Genomic DNA, 18,691 nt, shown 5'->3' with positions numbered 1-18,691 from the left:
TCTTTTGTATTGTTTTTTTTGGTCTCTATGTCGTGTATTTCTGCTCTGATCTTTATTATTTCCTTCCTTCTGCTTACTCCGGGCTTTTCTTATTGCTCTCTTTCTAATTCTTAAAGTTGCAGGGTTAGATGATTTATTACCATTTTTCTTGTTTTGTGAGGTAGGCCTGTAATGCTATGAACTTCCCTGTCAGGACTGCTTTCACTGTGTCCCAAAGATTTTGGATTGTTGTGCTTTCATTATTGTTTGTTATCAGGATGCTTTTAATTTCTTCTTTGATCTCTTTGGTAACCCAATCGTTGTTTAATAACATACTATTCAGCCTCTAAGTGTTTGAATTTTTTTGATTGTTTTTATTGTAGTTGATTTCTAATATCATGCCATTGTGGTCTGAGAAGATGTTTGATATGATTCCAATCTTCTTGAATTTGGAGAGACTTTGCTTGTGACCCGATATGTGGTCTATCTTTGAAAATGTCCCATGTGCAATTGAGAAAAATGCATATTCCATACTTTGGGGTGAAATGTTCTGAAAATGTCAATTAATTCCATCTGATCTAGTGATTCATTTAGGATTGCTGTTTCTTTGCTGATTTTTTTTGTTTAGAGGATTTATCCGGTGATGTCGGTGGGGTATTAAAGTCCCCTACTATGATTGTATTGCTGTTGATCTCTCCCTTGATTTCTTCCAGAAGTTTCTTTATGTATTTGGGTGCCCCTGTATTGGGTGCATATATGTTTACCAGGGTTATATCTTCTTGTTGTATTGCTCCCGTTAGGATTATGAAGTGGCCTTCCTTACTTCTTGTAATGGCCTTCACTTTGAGGTCTATTTTGTCCGATATAAGTATTGCTACCCCAGCTTTATTTTTCATTTCCATTTGCCTGAAAAACCTTTTTCCATCCCTTCACCATCCGTCTGTGTGTGTCCCTTGTTCTGAGGTGGGTCTCCTGCAGACAGCATATATATGGGTCATGTTCTGTTTTCCATTCAGCCACTCAATATCTTTTGATTGGAGCATTCAGTCCATTTACATTCAAGGTTATTATTGCTAGGTACCTGTAGCCATTTTTATTTTTGTGCCTGTGTTCCTTCTTCCCTTTTTATTTCTTCTTTTTACAACAGTCCCTTTAGCCTTTCTGCATTGCTGGCCGGGTGGTGATAAACTCCCTTCGGCTGTTTTTGTCTGTGAAGCGTGAGCTGTAAATTTAACCAAATTAAGAACTTCCCCCTCTTATTACCAGCAAGATACAATTTAAAAGAGAAGAAACAAATCACAAACAAAGCAGACATTGGTAAGACATATATGTGGCCAGTGATTATGATCTAGAATTGCGGGGGCCTGAAGCGGCGGGGGCCAAACATGGCGGGGATCTCCCTTTTCCGCGTCCCGCGCGGAAAGAGAGATGAACGAACCGGTTCTAAGTGGAGGCGGCCAGGGATTGAGAAATAATAGAAATAAAGAAAACAAAACACAGAAATAGATTCATGAAGCTGGGGCTGGGTGGGACGCCATCTGTAGAAATCCCTTTCCACGTCCCGCGTGGTCCAGGGTTCCAGTTCAGGGTTCGAGTTCTGGAGAAGGGCCGCACACAAATGAATGGAGACTTGAAGAAATTCAATTTGGGTAAATGGGGGGCCAGGCGGGAGCCCACCTCTAGTGGGAGGACTGCCGCTGCTCTGTCTTTTGCCATCCCTTTTATTGGGGTTCTGAGATACACCCATTGCCCTTAGGCAGGTAATTCCAGTAACAGACAGATTATCTTATCAGTAAGGATTTACATGATTATTTGGTGGGGAAGTTGCCTCAGTTACCATTGTCAATTAGATAGGGAGTGGTTTGCTCTGACCTTTAGCTTCAAGGTTGACCAGCCTTCCCGGGTTCCCTTTTCACATAACTACCAAGTGACAATGTTCGGTTTCCGGCATAGAATATATAAAGAACTTGGAGGAATCCATAAGAAAGAGACAAACAAGCAAGTTTTAAAAATGAGCAAAAACCATAAGCAGCATTTCACAAAGAGGAAGCACACACGGTATGAAAGGACTTCGGTGGCGAGGAGCTCATTAGTCCTCGAGGTGGTGCAGCATCAGACCTCAGGGCGGAGCCTTCCTGATCCCGCCCGGATGGGAACATTCAGTCTGATGATGCCAGAGGGGACGAGGATGCGGATCAGGTGGGCACATGGGCTGCTGACAAGAGCAGACAGGAGAACAGCGGCTCTGAAAAGCGACCTGTCGCCGCAGTAGCCCTTTTGTTGCTCAGAAATCCTTCCTGCCCCCCCCCCCCCCCCCGCCGCCCCGCGCGCAAAGGTGACAGCTTCTGCCCCGTGGATGCCCCGCTGGGCTGAGGGACTTTCTCTAAAAGTTAGAATCCAGCCAACTGTGCAGGAGCGAAGCGTATCCCCTTGCCAGGAGCGCACCACGTTCCAAGTCGAAGCAGCTCCCTTCACCCAATCCCAGTGGGAAATAGCCCGGACCGTGGGCCGCAGCCTGCGCCGGGCGTGGGAGGCCAGCAAGGAAGGCACCCGTCGTCTTGTGAATCCATAAGGTGTGTGTGTGTGGGGGGGGGGGGTCATTTCTTATTTCCGCATAAGTTAGCGTAGCCCTAGTTCCGTGGTCGGCAAACCGCGGCTCGCGAGCCACATGCGGCTCTTTGGCCCCTTGAGTGTGGCTCTTCCACAAAATACCACGGCCTGGGCGAGTCTATGTTGAAGAAGTGGCGTTAGAAGAAGTTTAAGTTTAAAACATTTGGCTCTCAAAAGAAATTTCAATCGTTGTCCTGTTGATATTTGGCTCTGCTGACTGATGAGTTTGCCGACCACTGGGCTAGTTCATAAAGTTGGAAGCTCATATGCCCGAAATCCAGAAATTTCGCTCAAAGGGAGTTTCCCTAGAGACCCTCCCACACACAAAACAGCGCTCAGAGCAACGCCGTTCATAACTGCCAACGCCTAGATACCGCCCACACGTCCTTCGGCAGAAAATCGATTGGTAAATTATAGTTTATTTGCAAAACTATACACGCAGTCAAAATGAATGTCTTCCAGCTACACACCACAGCATGAACGAGTCTCATAAATATACTTTTGAATCATGAAAGCAAGTTCCCAAAGTCTCCACACAGCACAAAACCATTTTCAGAAATCTCAAAAACAAACAAAACGAAATGAATCAGTTTGGAGTGCAGAATGATATAATAAGTGATTTTTGTTTTTTAAAAGGAAGGCTGATAGAACCAACCTTCCTGAGAGAGGTTGCTCGGGCTGGGTCGGGAAGGTAGGCAGAAGACCAGGGAGAGAAGCAGCACACAGACGGATGCTCTGACCTTGACTTTGACCTTACACAGGGTCAGACCCTAAATGTTTTTGGGTTTTTTTCTTTGTGGGCCATCGAGTCCCTTGTCACAACTGTCCACCTCTGCTATTGCCGTGCAAAGGTGCCTGGGACCGTCAGTAAATAATGAGTGTGGTTGTGTGTTCCAATAAAACTTCAATTACAGCCCAGCCGGCGTGGCTCAGTGGTTGAGCATTGACCTATGAACCAGGAGGTCACAGTTCGATTCCCGGTCAGGGCACATGCCCGGATTGTGGGCTCGATCCCCAGTGTGGGGCGTGCAGGAAGCAGCCGATCCATGATTCTCTCTCATCACTGATGTTTCTATCTCTCTCCCTCTCCCTTCCTCTCTGAAATCAATAAATATATATATATATTTAAAAAAAAACAAAAAACTTCAGTTACAAACTTGGAAATTTGAGTCTCATGTAACTTTACACGTCATGAGACTTCATTCTTCTTCTGATGTTAAAAACCACGTGAAAACTCTTCGTGGCTCCTGAGCCATCGAAAGGCCCGTGGGTCTCAGATTCCGCCCAGGAGTGAGGCCACCCCGCCCCAGCCCTCTGCGTGGGCTCCTGGGGCTTCGTTCTGTGACTGTGTTTTGTTTATTAGTTTATGTGCATAAAACATTGCCTTTAACGTTTTTACGAATAAAATGAAGTGTAAGCCCTGGCTCAGAGGGGGGAGGACAAAGGCAGGAGAGGGGAGGGGGGAGGGACCTGCAGGGACACGAAATCTTCCCAAGACTCGCCCCTGCCTGGGCTCTGTCTTCCTTCCCCCAGCCCTGGAGGAGGCCACTGTGCTGGGGGACAGAACCGACGGGACACTTGGCCGGGGACATTTCCTGCATCTTATGGCTCATTGTCATACGTCCTATCGCACACAGCCCTGAGTGATGTCAGCTGGACCATTTGTTTACATGATTGAATTTAAAATATAATTCTCTTTGAATTTAAAAAAAAAAAAAAAAGGCCCTAGCCTGTTTGGCTCAGTGGATAGAGCGTTGGCCTGCGGACCGGAGGGTCCCGGCTTCGATTCCGGTCAAGGGCATGTACCTGGGTTGCAGGCTCCTCCCCAGCCCGGGCCCTGGTCGGAGCGCGTGCAGGAGGCAACCCATCGATGTGTTTCTCTCACATCGATGTTTCTCTCTCTTCCCCTCTCTCTTCCACGCTCTCTAAAGATCAATGGGAAAATGTCCTCGGGTGAGGATTAAAAAAACAAAACGGAAACCTAACCCTAACCTGTCAAGTACCATCTGGAAGGTGCCCCTTGGCCGCCAGCGCTGTGCCATCCTCTGAGGAAAGGGGTACATTTTAAAGGGACTCGTTGGGGTAACCCTGGGTATTATCCAGGTCCGTGTTTTTCAATAGAGAAAGATCCGACGGTGGGACCACTCCTGTTTCGCCTTTGTTTCTTCTCAAGCGCGTCCCAGCAGCTCTCGGGACTTCCATTCACAGTTGACCCTCTTCTCCTTCTTCTTCTTCGGGGAACCCGCAGCTGCAGCCGTCCTCCTCCTGGGCGGTTCGCACCGGTTTCAGGAACGCTGGGAAGGAAGTGCACAGACACGTATCGTTGGTAGCCTGTCTGAATCACTCAACATTCATGTCCTAGAGCTCATTCCCGTGGGACAAACTTCTCCATGTAGCAGACGTTCCCCACTTCAATTCGAACCCGCCTGTCAGCAAGAGAGGTGATGATGCCCTGACCGGTGTGGCTCAGTGGATAGAGCGTCGGCCTGCGGACTGAGGGGTCCCAGGTTCGATTCCAGTCAAGGGCATGTACCTTGGTTGCGGGCACATCCCCAGTAGGGGGTGTGCAGGAGGCAGCTGATTGATGTTTCTCTGTCATCGATGTTTCTAACTCTCTCTCCCTCTCCCTTCCTCTCTGTAAAAAATCAATAAAAATAAAAAAATGGACACAATGTTAAAGAGAGAGAGAGAGAGAGAGAGAGAGAGAGAGAGAGAGAGAGAGAGGTGATGATGGCAGGTAGGAACTTTTCCTCGGGATTTTTGAGGGTGTGTTTTGCTTTTTTTCGTTTTACCAAATATTTGTGTTGGTCCTGAAGGACTATATTCTTTACACAACGGCTAAACGTACTCTTGAGCATGAATCCCTAACACATAAAATTCGCTGTGTCCCAAATGTCCCTGTGGTTTCAGTGAGGGTTCCTTAAATGGCACAGGGACAGGTTCTTCTGAATGAGATGCTTATGGCACCAAGACGTTAGGACACGCCCCCCACTTCCATCAGTTAGGAAGGAAGGAACTGACTTATGCGATAACTTCCAGGTTTTCTTCCGCATGCTTGTGTCAACTAATTGTGTTACCGGTGAGCAGCCTTTAATCCTAAGCAGATACCTTTATAGCCCGACAAAGCAAAAGGCCCTGCCCCGATGTTACATGCTCGTTGCCACAAAAAATAACCGAAACCCAACAACTGCACTGTCTCTAGGAATTTATGAAAACCTGGCAAGACATTCACAAATAGCAATGGGGTGTCATGATGAAACCAGTGTTACTCTGATACCCAAACCAGACAAAGATAATACTAGAGCCCGGCCGGTGTGGCTCAGTGGTTGAGCATCAACCTATGAACCAGGAGGTCACGGTTCAATTCCCGGCCAGGGCACATGCCCAGGTTGTGGGCTTGATCCCCAGTAGGAGATGTGCAGGAGACCGCCGATCAATGATTCTCTCTCATCATTGATGTTTCTATCTCTCTCTCCCTTGCCCTTTCTCTCTGAAATCAATTTTTAAAAATGCATATCTTTAAAAAGACACTACTAGGAAAGAAAATTATACATTATATCCCTCGGGAATATAGCTACAAAAATTCTTAGCAAAATATTAGCAAATATAATTCAGCAACTTAGAAAAAGATTTCTATACTATAAGCAAGCGGAGTTTATTCCCAGGATGCAAGGCTGGTTCAATATTCAAAAATGAATCTGTGTAATCCATCATCTTAACCGGATAAAGAAGAAAATCAAATGATTGTATCATTTGATACTAAGAAAGCGTGACAAGATTCAACATTTATTCATGATTCTTAAACAAATTCTCAGAAAACTAGAAATAGAGGAGAAATGTCCTCGACTTCATAAAAAAGGGCCCTGGCTGAGTGGCTCAATTGGTTGGAGCATCGTCCTCTGTACGGAAAGGTTTCGGGTTCGACTCCTGGCCAGGGCAGATGCCCACCCTCTGCCTAGATCCCCAGTTGGAACACATACAGGAGGCAACCAATCAATGTTTCTCTCTCACATCGATGTTTTTCTCTCTCCTCTCTTCCCCCCTCTCCTTTCCTCTCTTTCTAAAAAAAAAAAAAAAAAAAAAAAAAAAAAAAAAATCAATAAAAATATATCCTCAGATGAGGATTTAAGAAAGATAAAGATCTACTAAAAGTCTACAACTCACATCATACTTACTGGTGAAAACTGAATGTTTTCCCCTAAAATTAGAAGTAAGGCAAAGATGTTCACTCACTAATTTTATCGCACCTGGTACTGGGAGTTCTAGCCAGCCAAGAAAAGGAAGTAAAAAAGCGTACAGATGGAGAAAGAAAAACTAAAGCTTTCTTGTTTGCAGATGACATTATGGTCTACACAGAAAATCTCAAGAAATCTACGAAATACGCCCACAACTAATGAGTTCCACAAAATCACAGGATCCAAAATCAATCTACAAACATCAATTATGTGCCTGTGTACTAGCAACGAACAGGTGGAGACCAGCCTTCGGGACAAATGCCATTTACAGTTTAAAAAAATTCTCAGACCTAAATGTAGCAAAACATGTGCAGGAGTTGGATGCTGAATGCGCACCTGGATGGGTCGTAATGCTACCACGTTGCCTGAGAGAAGGCAGGTCCTGAACAGATACAGAGAATACGGAGCAGACACAGGCGACTTGCTCAGAGGTGAAACGGTGTTGTCCGTAGCAAAGCTATAAATATGAGCAAGGAAGTGGCTGCCGTGGCTTCTAGCCGTGGTTGGCACTGGTGGGAGGGAGGGCTTTGTCTGGAAGGACAGGCAGGGCTTGGGGGAGGGGATGGGGTAAGTGACCCTGTTTCCCCACCGGGCTGGGTGCTGGGTGATGCAGGCATTCACTCTACAACAGTCCGTAAAGCTGTGTTTTCCACTACAAAATGGTGATGAAACGAATCGAAGGAAATTGAATAAATGGAGAGACATACTGTGTTCCACGCAAAACCTGCCCAGGACTTCAAGGCAGCTTTCCATGCAATAGTCAGACAGTGGCCCACGCGCGCCGTGGGCACCGGCCAGCAAAGAGAGTGACGGAAACACGCGTGGCTGGGTCTCCGGGGCGTTGAGTGGAAAAAGCCCATCTCCAAAGGCTGTGTATTCCTGATCCATTTCTACATTGTGTGACTCCATGTACCTAACATTCTCAAAGAGACAAAATTGTAAAGATAGAACACAGGTTCGAGGTTGCTGGGGTTGGGGGGGGGGGTGAGGATAGAGGGGGCAGGGGTGGCTGTGAAGGCTGAGCAGAGGGAGATCTTTGGGTTCAGGGAATAGTATTGTGTGTGTGTGTGTGTGTGTGTGTGTGTGTGTGTGTGTTTAAATATATGTTTATTGATTTCAGAGAGGAAGGGAGAGGGAGAGAGAGAGAGAGAAACATCAATGATGAGAGAGAATCTTGGATTGGCTGCCTCCTGCACTCCCCACACGATGGATCAGAGGTCAACCCTCAACCACGGAGCCACGCCGGCTGGGCTAGCTCTGTGTTCTGATTGCACTGGTGGTTACCCCAGTCTCCACATGCGATAAAAGGACACCCAAGTAGATACACACGGCCCTGGCTGCGAGGCTCGGTTGGTTGGAGCATCATCCTGGACCCCAAAAGGCCGTGGGTTCGATTCCCGGTCAGGGCACCTGACTAGGTTGTGGGTTCCATCTGTGGTCGGGGCACGTACGGGAGGCAACCGATGGATGTTTCTCTCTCACGGCAATGTTTCCCTCTCTCTCTCCCTTTCTCTCTCCCTCTCAAAAGTCAATAAAAACATATCCTCAGGTGAGGGCTAAACACACACACACACACACACAAAAACAAGTATCCACACACAATGCCCCGCGGTCCCTGCGCGGCCTGACCTCGCGCTATCGTTACATCGAATGCGACCCTGACTCTCCTGCACGGTTCACAACTTCCTGTTATTTTAAAACAGAACGTTTCTAAAAATAACTTGAAGCTTTCAAAAAATGGAATACGGTTCCATTGCAACTCACTCATTACTCATACACACGTTTGAAAGCCGTTGTATAAAGAACTGTGCTGCTGTTTGGGCAAAGGTGGAAAGATTCGTTCTTGCTATGAGAGGTGTCAGTGAGAGCTGAGGGCTTTCAATCAAAGGCGTGGACCTCAGAGAGAGAAGCCGGAGCAAACCGCAGGGGGAGGAGGCGCCCGCGCAGCCCACGGGAGGGCGCCTGCACGGTAATGAGACAAGGACAGGCCCCCCAACAGAAAGGTGCTCAAAAGACTTGGTGGGGCTCTGCGCAGAGGAGGAAATCCCAATGGCCAACATCACATGAAAAAAGCCCCATCGCACTCGAAATCAGGGAAATGCAAATTAAACCACAGGGAAATCTACCCGCCCACCAGAGAGAGAGAAATGAACGCCAAGGTTAGCAAGGACTGGGGGGCCAAAGGAGCTCTCCTCCGCTGCCAGGCCGGTGTAAGGGGTCCCCTGCCGCCGGGAAGACAGCTGGGATGTCTACGGAGGGCCCAGCGATGATCTTTCTAGATTAAAACAACGCAGAAACACGTGCTATGTGCGCTGAGATAAATAGACAGAAACATTGGAACAGCATTGTCTGAAATAGCCCCAAACTGGACGTAACCAAGTGTCCGTCCATATTTGAAGGGACTGAACGCACGATGAGGTAGTCACTCGACAGAGGAGTGTCCAACAGGAGAAATCCACGCAGGCAGATGCGCGCCTGGATGGGTCGTAATGCTACCACGTTGCCTGAGAGAAGGCAGGTCCTGAACAGATACAGAGAATACGGAGCAGACACAGGCGACTTGCTCAGAGGTGAAACGGTGTCGTCCGTAGCAAAGCTATAAATATGAGCAAGGAAGTGGCTGCCGTGGCCTCTAGCCGTGGTTGGCACTGGTGGGAGGGAGGGCCTTGTCTGGAAGGACAGGCAGGGCTTGGAGGAGGGGAGGGGGTAAGTGACCCTGTTTCCCCGCCGGGCTGGGTGCTGGGTGATGCAGGCGTTCCCTCCACAACAGTCCGTGAAGCTGTGTTTTCCCTGTGTGCTCTATTGCACGCTGTACAACCATTTTGTATTGTTTTCAAAGTGCCCGTCAGACAAATCAGCGCGGCGCATCTTTAGGTGAGACTGCTGATCCTGTCCCCCCGAGACCGGGGACCTTCTGGGTTCCAGCGCCGCCCTCTCGGACCACACCCCCCTCGGCCCAGTCCCTCCTCCCAAACCCTAGCCTGCGTCTCTGGTTCTGTCCTCTATGAAGACAAAACCCAGGCCCCATCTATAAACCTAGAGAACATTTTTATTCATGTTCTTTAATTGGTTTGAGAGAGAGAGGAAGGGAGAGGGAGAGAGGAACAAGGATGAGAGAGAAACGTCGATTGGCTGCCTCCTGCACGCCCCCTGCTGGGAACTGAGCCTGAAACCTGGGCGTGTGCCCTGACCAGGAATCCAATCAGAGACCTCGTGGTGCGGGGGACGGTGCTCAATCCACTGAGCCACACCGGCCGAGCCATAACTTTTCTGAATAAAGACTAAGAGGTTTCATTGCCACGTTCCATATAGAAATAGCGTCTTAGCTCAATGCAGGGGAGTTTCTCACGTCATCCCTATTGCTGACGTCAGAGGCCATGTCCTTCAACCCACTCGGACCCTGCAAGGGCTCTGCGCCTCCTGACTGCGGGGCGGCCTCGGGTTAAGGTCATTGCCAGCCCGAGCGAGGAGCAGGGCTGAGGGGGCAAAGGTTACTTTCTGATTCCTCTTGGCCGGTGTCCTGTGCGCACAGCTGTCTGGCCGCACACGTGTGCACACACACACACGCACACAGAGTTACCCAAGACTGCGCACACTTACACCGTCACTTTTCTAGAACCCTGGGATTCTGTGCTGCTATTGCCCACTCTCCCCGCTTCACACTGTTGACATTTGGGCCCGGGTAGCTCTGAGCTTGGGGCCCGCCTGTGCGTAGTAGGGCGTTTAGCACCCTCACTGACCACCCACTAGATGCCAGCACATCGCCCCTGCCCCCGCCCCCACCCCCACCCCCCAGGTGCTGCCCCCTGACCCTTGGGGGCAACGCTGCCCGTGCTGACAGCCACGGGCTGTTCGCACCCCGTTTCTAGAACTTCACCCCCTCTTTCCTTTCTCCTGGGAAAAGCCTCGCCTCGGCGTTCACTTACGCTGCTTGAGGAGGGACAGGAGCTTCCGCCGGCCCTGCTCGGCCTCCGAGGACCGCAGCACCAGCAGGAGCAGCAGGGCCAGGGCCGCGGCCGCCGCCAGCGCCAGCAGGAGGATGCTGATGGGGGGCCGGGGACCTGGGGAGAGGGCGAAGGAGAGAGCGTGGCCGTGTCACTGCCTGAGTCCACTTACGTTTATGTCCACGTCGGCAAACCCCTCGTCCTTGGGCATCCAACCAGCTAACTTGGTAAACTTGCCCGCGTGTTAAGAAAACAAACATTTTTTTAAACACCTTGCCGGGCCGGCGGGGCTCAGTGGTTGAGCGTCAGCCTGTGAACCAAGAGGTCAGGGTTCGATTCCGGGTCAGGGCACAGGCCCTGGTTGCAGGCTCCATCCCCAGTGGGGGGTGTGCAGGAGGCAGCCGGTCCATGATTCTTTCTCATCGGTGATGTTTCTCTCTCTCTGCTCCCCAGTGTGGGTCTCAGACTAAAGGACAAACAGGCCCCCGAGGCCCGCGGAGGGGAGCATGCCGGTGCCGCTGTGGGCAGAGCCAGGACCTGCGATGGGTCGGATCCCAGTGGGAAGGGCCACCATCCAGTCACACGGACGCGAGGGCAACAGACCAGCTACCTGGCTCCGGCGCGGGCGCGGGGGTGGGCGCGGGGGCGGAGGGGGCGCCTGGGGAGGAGTCCGCCGAGGGTGGCCCGCACACCACGTCTCTCTCCTTCGTCCCGTTCGCCAGCACGGCCTTCCCATCCCGAGTGCAGCTGCGGCCAACGGAAAGGGTTCAAGTCAGTAATTCAGGTGCAGATCATGCCAAGGAAACACATTGCCGTCCCCGTCCCATGAGGCAGCCTCGTCACTAAGACGTGTGAGTCTGGGTTCATGGAGACTTTTTAAAAATATTTTTTTATTGATCAGAGAGAGAGAGGGAGACAGAGAGAGAGAGAGAGAGAGAGAGAGAGAGAGAGACACAGATGTGAGAGTGAAACATCAATTGGCTGCCTCCTGCGTGCCCCCTATGGGACATTGAGCCCACAACCCAGGCCCGTGCCCGGACCGGAAATCGAACCTGTGGCCTTTCCACGCACACGATGATGCCCAACCCACTGAGCCACACTGGCCAGGCCAGGCCAGGTGTTAGAGGGGAGTACGCATCCGTGTACATCACTCTCCGTGCTGGGCACTGCCCACTGGAAGACGCGCTGATTGGCGAGGGGGGGGGGGACGCGGCAGCTGAGAGATGGGAAGAGCGCTGGGCAGACAGGGGCCGCGGGCAGCTCTGATCGGAGGCTCGGCATCGTTTCCAGGGAAAATGCCCACTTCGCTGAGCCAGGCGCTACCCGCCCCCCCCCCCCCCCCCCCCCGTACTTGTCCCCGCCCTGCCTGTGGGGCGGTGTGCTGTGTCTATACCCGATAGATTTCAAAAAGCCTCAAGGAGTCTGGCCGGCGTGGCTCGGTGGTTGCGTGTCACCCTACGAGCCAGGAGGTGACGGTTCGATTCCCAGTCAGGGCACAGGCCCGGTTACGGCTCCCTCCCCAGCAGGGGGCGTGCAGGAGGCAGTCGATCGATGTTGATGTTTCTTTCTCATCCATGTTTCTCTCTCTGGCTCCCTTCCTCGCTCTCTAAAATCAATAAAAACTTTTTTTTTAAAGCTTCCATGATAACATTCTTTGTCTTTAAGAAAATTAACCCGGGTTTTCATTGTGTAAGCAAAGGGAAGTTATACATACTCCGTCCACGGTCGGCAGGTGCCGAGTTTCTGGTCGTTAAATGTCCCCGAGGCACAGTCTTTGCAGCCTGGCAGAGAAAGTTCAAAAAGCAATAATCAGAAAGGAAGGATTTCCATCATTTCGTAACTGCCCTGCGGTGGCCGTACTTCCATAATAACGCCGTGAACGTAAGCCAATCTACACAGATTGTTCAAGGCGTCTTGGAACCAAACCCTAATGAAGCCGTGTCTGAAAACGCACGGTCCTGGTGAAGAACAAAGGTGCTTTCGATAGTTTGTAAATCCTGTCCTTGATGCAGCGGTTCGTTGCTTGTAGCTTTAAGGGTCTACCAATCTACGCATTCTTTTACTCTAGTGGCCGGGTGCACGAAATTTGTGCACATTAAAAGGGGATTAATTAGAGAAAATACTTTAATATTGCTATTTGCCCTTTCTCTATAATAGAAGTGTCAGAGATGAAAGAAAATTAGTAAAATGTATATGAAAACCTTCCTCCTGTCAGAGTCTGGGGCTCACCGCGGGACCCAGAGTCAAGTCCCCGCCCACCCGCGCCTGAAATTGTGCCAGACCCGGTGGGCCCCACCCCCATCGAGCCCCGCAGGGTGGGGGGTGTGGCTTCAGGTCCCCGGCCCTGGCGTGAGGGCGGGACAACCATTTGCATATTAGCTCTTTATTATATAGGATTCCAAAGGCCCAGTCTGTGTGCCTGCTGTATATTATCTTTATTTTGGCTTATTAAGAGAATGGGGTTTTTTTCCATTTAATTGAATTTATTGGAGTGAGATTGGTTAATAAAATTGTACAGGTTTCAAGTGCACAGTTCTACAATAATCATCCGTAAGCTGTGTGCTCACCACCCCAAGTCAAGTCTCCTGCCATCACCCTTCATCCCCCTTTAGCCTCTTCTCCCTCCCCCACCCCCTTTCCCGCTGGCCATCACCACACCACTGTCTGACTCGGAGGTTTGGTTTGGTTTGCTTAATCCCTTCACCTTGTTCACCCAGCCTCTCCTCCCCTCCCTTACTAAGAGACTAGTAGCCCTGCGCACGAATCTGTGCACCAGTAGCTCGCCAGTAGCTCGCTGCTGCCCTCCAGTAGCTCTCTGCCCGCTGCCCCGCCCTCCTGTAGCTCCCCCCTCCTCCCTCTGCTCCCCCTCATAGCTTGCTGCCCTGCCCCCTCCTGTAGCTCTCCGCCGCCCACTTGTAGCTCGCTGCCCCACCCTCCTGCTGATCCGTGATTGGTCTTTACGCTTCAAGGCGTAACGGCCATTTGCATATTCCCTCTTTATTAGGTGGGATACTACCCTGTGTGCCATTAGCTTGTGAAATCGCCACAGTGGTCTGTGCTAAGGACGTGTTTAAAAGACACACACACACACACACACACACGAGAAACGCCCGAGAGCCACGCTAAGCACATTGGTCTGGACAACCACGTGCTCAGATGGCCGAGCAGCTCACCCACCGTCCGCCGTTAATTCCTGGCCTCGTCCGCAGTCCGGCTCACACATGGCGCACCCGGCGCCGCGGCAGTGGAACCCCGGGACGCACTCGCACTCGGCGTCGCTGGTGGGGGAGCACCCCTTCTTCGCCCTGAAAACACCTGCAAGGCCCCGTGTCACATCGCCCGGACCCCAGTCCAGGAAGCACAGTGCGGCTGCAGTAAGACCCAGGCTCCCGCGACCTACAATGTTCTCCAACGCCCGCGCCAGCGTGGCTCAGTGGACAGAGCGTCAGTGTGCAGACTGAAGGGTCCCGGGTTCGATTCCGGTCAAGAGCACATGCCCGGGTTTTGGGCTCAGTTCCCAATGGGAAGCATATAGGAGGCAGCTGATCAATGATTTTCTCTCACCATTGATCTCTCTCTCTCCCTCTCTCTCCTTTCCTCTCTGAAATCAGTCAATATATATATTTTTAATCTTTTAAAAAATGTTCCAATGGTCTCAGAGGATAAAGTGTACGTCTGAGTCCCAATAGGAGACATTTTTACGTTTTGCTGATGAAAATGTTCTCTCTTGTCAAACGACTGTTTCCTCTGACGTTCAGAAAGCTCAAACCCACGCAATGGCTGTGACGGTGAGTTCTTTTCCTGGGGCTGCCTATGGACAGGACCCCGCCCCTCGGACCCCTGACCCACGGGAGGCCAGTCCCCTCGGGAATACATCTGGGGGGGGGGCACCCCGCCCCGCCCTGCCCGTCTCCGAATGAAGCCGCCCGAGGCCCTACCTTCGCAGCGCCGGCACAGGCGGCAGGCCTCTTGTCCGGGGGTGCGGGAGAAGCTATTGGAGGGACAGGGGGCGCAGGTCGGCGTCTCGGTTTTCGCACAGAAAGTACCTGAGCGGCAGAGCACAGGGTGCGTGTTTGGCCATGGGTTACCGTTGTGATTTCACAGAAAACGAGAACCTGAAACAGCGCTCCGTTTCCCAGGTGCCACAGGGAGAGGCTTTACTTTGCTGATGGACTTCTTCAAAGTACACGTGTGGGCGCCCTGGCCGGTGTGGCTCAGCGGTTAGAGCGTCGGCCTGCGGACTGAAGGGTCCCGGGTTCAATTCCGCTCAAGGGCACATGCCTGGGTTGTGGGCTCGATCCCCAGTAGGGGGCGTGCAGGAGGCAGCCGATCAATGATTCTCTCTCATCACGGATGTTTCTCTCTCTCTCCCTCTCCCTTCCTCTCTGAAATCAATACAAATATGTTTTTTAAAAAGTGTACATGTGGGCCCCGGCCCGCTGGCTCAGCTGGTGGGAGGGTCAGCCATACAGGAAAGGGAGCAGGTTCCACAGGTGCCCCCCCCCCACTTCCTTTCTCTCTAAAATCAATAAAAACATATCCTCGAGTGAGGATTAAAAAAACATTTTTAAAGTATAAATTTGCAAGATTGCCCTCAGCAAAATCACAGAAATAATAACAAAGTATAGGTATTGCAACAAATAAGTCTACAGAAAGAAAATAGTTTCCTTCGTCTATTGAATAAAACAGAATGATTTCTCTTAATTGATTCTAGGAGATCAATAAGATGGGATTCAGGGGGAGATCAACATCCTTCCTTAATACCTGTGCCTGCCTCCCCCCACTCTGCCACACACACACACACACACACACACACACACGCACGCACACACACACGCCCACACACACACACACGCACACATACGCACACATGCACACGCACACACACCCCCTCCGCCCCGCCTCCTCCTCGCTCCCTGCTGTGTCCGCAGTTGGAGACAGGGCCTCCCACACAGCTGCCATTCCCGGGGGCTGGCCGTGGGCCCGCACTGTTGTAACCCTGCTGGGGTCCTCCCAGCAGCGCCATGAACCAGGTTCTCTTGTGACCCCTGGATGCCAAGGCTGGGGCGAGTGGCACGGCTTTGTTCCCAGGGCTAAGACGCCCGCACCCAAGAAGCATTTGTAGGTGAACGTGTACAAGGTCATCCAAGCAGAGCTCCTTGGCCCTGACCACGTGCCCACCCGTGCCGTGTCTCAGCACAACAATCCCGCGGGGTAACTGGGTCCTCACCCGCCGGGCAGTCCCGGCAGGAGCCCTGCCCCGATCGCACCCTCTCCACACTCAGGACCAGCAGCAGCGCAGCCACGAGGTGGTAGCGCCCACGTCCCATGACGGTCTTGGTCTTGGTCTTGGTCTTGCCCGGAGACGATGCAGCAAAGCAGACGCCCACGCCGTGGGATCAAAGTCGCCGTTCCCCGAAGGCGCCCTGCAGAAGGGAGACGGGTACGGGAATGGGGCGGCTTCTCCTTTCCCACGCACACGTCCCGGCCCCCGCCACCCACCTCCCCCGGGACCCGGAGGTCTCAGGGACGATCCGTACAGGAAAGGGAGCCATTCACAGGGACGTCTCTGCTGGGATCGGGGTAACTGCACACACAGCTTGTGTGCAGGCTCGCCTCGGTCGGAGGGGCGCTGCCCAGCACGATTGGCCAAAATACAGAAGTCATCACAGCCAGAACTTTTGGGGACTTTCTTGGCTACTGAGCATTTAGCATCCAGATTTCCACAGTGCCAGCTGCCTGCTGCCCCTCGAATCGGAGACTGTCGGGGACACCTAGCTATCAGCTCCAGGAGAAGACACCCCGTTATCACCGTGTGCATCAACAGCACGGGGAAATGTCAACCACCGGGTTGCTAGAAAGTTACAACACCTCTCCGCTCAGCTCATCCTCACATTAAAACTCTTAAACTGTTCAGTTACACGTGACATTCAATATTCGGTCAGTTTCAGGTGTACAACATAGTGGTTAGACATTCATGGAACTCACAAAGCGATCCCCCCATAAGTTTGATACCCACGCACCCAGCACCATACATCGTGATCACAAAACTATTGCCTATAGTTGCTGTGCTGTGCACATTTTCTTAATAGATGTATTTGCTCATTTTGAGACTTGAAGCTCATATAGTAACAAAACTAAGGAGTACAAAGAAAAATCTCTTTTGAGATGTTTACGTGATCTTTATTTCATGAGCTGGGGGAGAGATGGTGTTAGCAATTAGACGCGGGGAAAGTCTAGAAATGTTGCAAAGTAAACGAAGCCTCCCTCTACCCTCACGCCAGCCGGAGCCCCCCGGTCTGCCCCGAACGACCAACCTTGAGATGGCGGGCTGCTGAGGAACGTTCCAGGACGTGGTCTTTGGAGCAGCGAGTTCTGAAGAGGAGGAAGCCTGACAGGTTAGACACACGCTAGACACACAGGGCGCTGGGTGACTCAGCGGGGCGGGGCCTCTGGGAAATCCCCACCCCGCTCTGCGGGGGAGCTCGCTGGGTGTCTGCTGACCCCAAACCCCTCCAGCGATGGCATTTCAAGCACTTCTTGGAAGCACTCTCTACAGTTGGTATTTTCAAGGTGACTTTGGTAAAGAGATTTTGTCACTTTCTGTAATTCTTTGAGATGAGAGGCATGAAACCGGCCTCAGAGTAAGGACCAGCCCGTGTGCACTGCGCTGCCCCCTCGCTCTAGTCCCTGCGGTACCCACAGTGTACCCAGGGCCGCTGACGTACCCACAGTGTACCCAGGGCCGCTGACGTACCCACAGTGTACCCAGGGCCGCTGACGTACCCACAGTGTACCCAGGGCCGCTGACGTACCCACAGTGTACCCAGGGCCGCTGACGTACCCACAGTGTACCCAGGGCCGCTGACGTACCCACAGTGTACCCAGGGCCGCTGACGTACCCACAGTGTACCCAGGGCCCTGACGTACCCGCAGTGTACCCAGGGCCCTGACGTAGCCACAGTGTACCCAGGGCCCTGACGTACCCGCAGTGTACCCAGGACCGCTGACGTACCCACAGTGTACCCAGGACCGCTGACGTACCCACAGTGTACCCAGGGCCGCTGACGTACCCACAGTGTACCCAGGGCCGCTGACGTACCCACAGTGTACCCAGGGCCCTGACGTACCCGCAGTGTACCCAGGGCCCTGACGTAGCCACAGTGTACCCAGGGCCCTGACGTACCCGCAGTGTACCCAGGGCCCTGACGTAGCCACAGTGTACCCAGGGCCCTGACGTACCCGCAGTGTACCCAGGGCCGCTGACGTAGCCACAGTGTACCCAGGACCGCTGACGTACCCACAGTGTACCCAGGGCCGCTGACGTACCCACAGTGTACCCAGGGCTGCTGACGTACCCACAGTGTACCCAGGGCCGCTGACGTAGCCACAGTGTACCCAGGGCCGCTGACGTAGCCACAGTGTACCCAGGGCCGCTGACGTACCCACAGTGTACCCAGGGCCGCTGACGTACCCGCAGTGTACCCAGGGCCGCTGACGTAGCCACAGTGTACCCAGGGCCGCTGACGTACCCACAGTGTACCCAGGGCCGCTGACGTAGCCACAGTGTACCCAGGGCCGCTGACGTACCCACAGTGTACCCAGGGCTGCTGACGTAGCCACAGTGTACCCAGGGCCGCTGACGTACCCACAGTGTACCCAGGGCCGCTGACGTACCCGCAGTGTACCCAGGGCCGCTGACGTACCCGCAGTGTACCCAGGGCCGCTGACGTACCCACAGTGTACCCAGGGCCGCTGACGTAGCCACAGTGTACCCAGGGCCGCTGACGTACCCACAGTGTACCCAGGGCCGCTGACGTACCCACAGTGTACCCAGGGCCGCTGACGTACCCACAGTGTACCCAGGGCCGCTGATGTACCCGCAGTGTACCCAGGGCCGCTGACGTACCCACAGTGTACCCA

General features: G+C 52.4%; 1 protein-coding gene across 1 annotated transcript; it reads right to left on the bottom strand.

The window, feature by feature from the left end:
• Positions 1 to 3,174: 3,174 nt before the first annotated feature.
• TNFRSF9 (TNF receptor superfamily member 9) lies at positions 3,175 to 17,141 on the bottom strand. Its single transcript, XM_079778413.1, has 8 exons — positions 17,086 to 17,141; positions 15,999 to 16,194; positions 14,707 to 14,814; positions 13,946 to 14,083; positions 12,483 to 12,549; positions 11,379 to 11,515; positions 10,751 to 10,885; positions 3,175 to 4,883 (listed from the first exon to the last, which is right to left on the bottom strand). Exons 2-8 carry the CDS (start codon positions 16,096 to 16,098, stop codon positions 4,792 to 4,794), a joined length of 777 nt encoding a protein of 258 aa, XP_079634539.1. The 5' UTR covers positions 16,099 to 16,194; positions 17,086 to 17,141; the 3' UTR covers positions 3,175 to 4,791.
• Between the last annotated feature and the right edge of the window lie 1,550 nt (positions 17,142 to 18,691).

The sequence above is a fragment of the Cnephaeus nilssonii genome (assembly GCF_951640355.1).
Source record: "Cnephaeus nilssonii genome assembly, chromosome: 7".
NCBI lineage: Eukaryota > Metazoa > Chordata > Mammalia > Chiroptera > Vespertilionidae > Cnephaeus > Cnephaeus nilssonii.
This window is presented reverse-complemented; position numbering and strand designations above follow the sequence as displayed.

What these genes read in the sequence shown, in the direction of transcription:
- TNFRSF9 (XM_079778413.1), bottom strand. Translation starts at nt 16,098, where the DNA reads ATGGGACGTGGGCGCTACCACCTCGTGGCTGCGCTGCTGCTGGTCCTG. An exon ending in CGCGCCCGCGCCGGAGCCAG is followed by an intron (nt 10,886 to 11,378) that starts GTAGCTGGTCTG and finishes CCCTCTCCCCAG; the next exon opens with GTCCCCGGCCCCCCATCAGC. An exon ending in CCTGTCCCTCCTCAAGCAGC is followed by an intron (nt 4,884 to 10,750) that starts GTAAGTGAACGC and finishes CTTCCTTCCCAG; the next exon opens with CGTTCCTGAAACCGGTGCGA.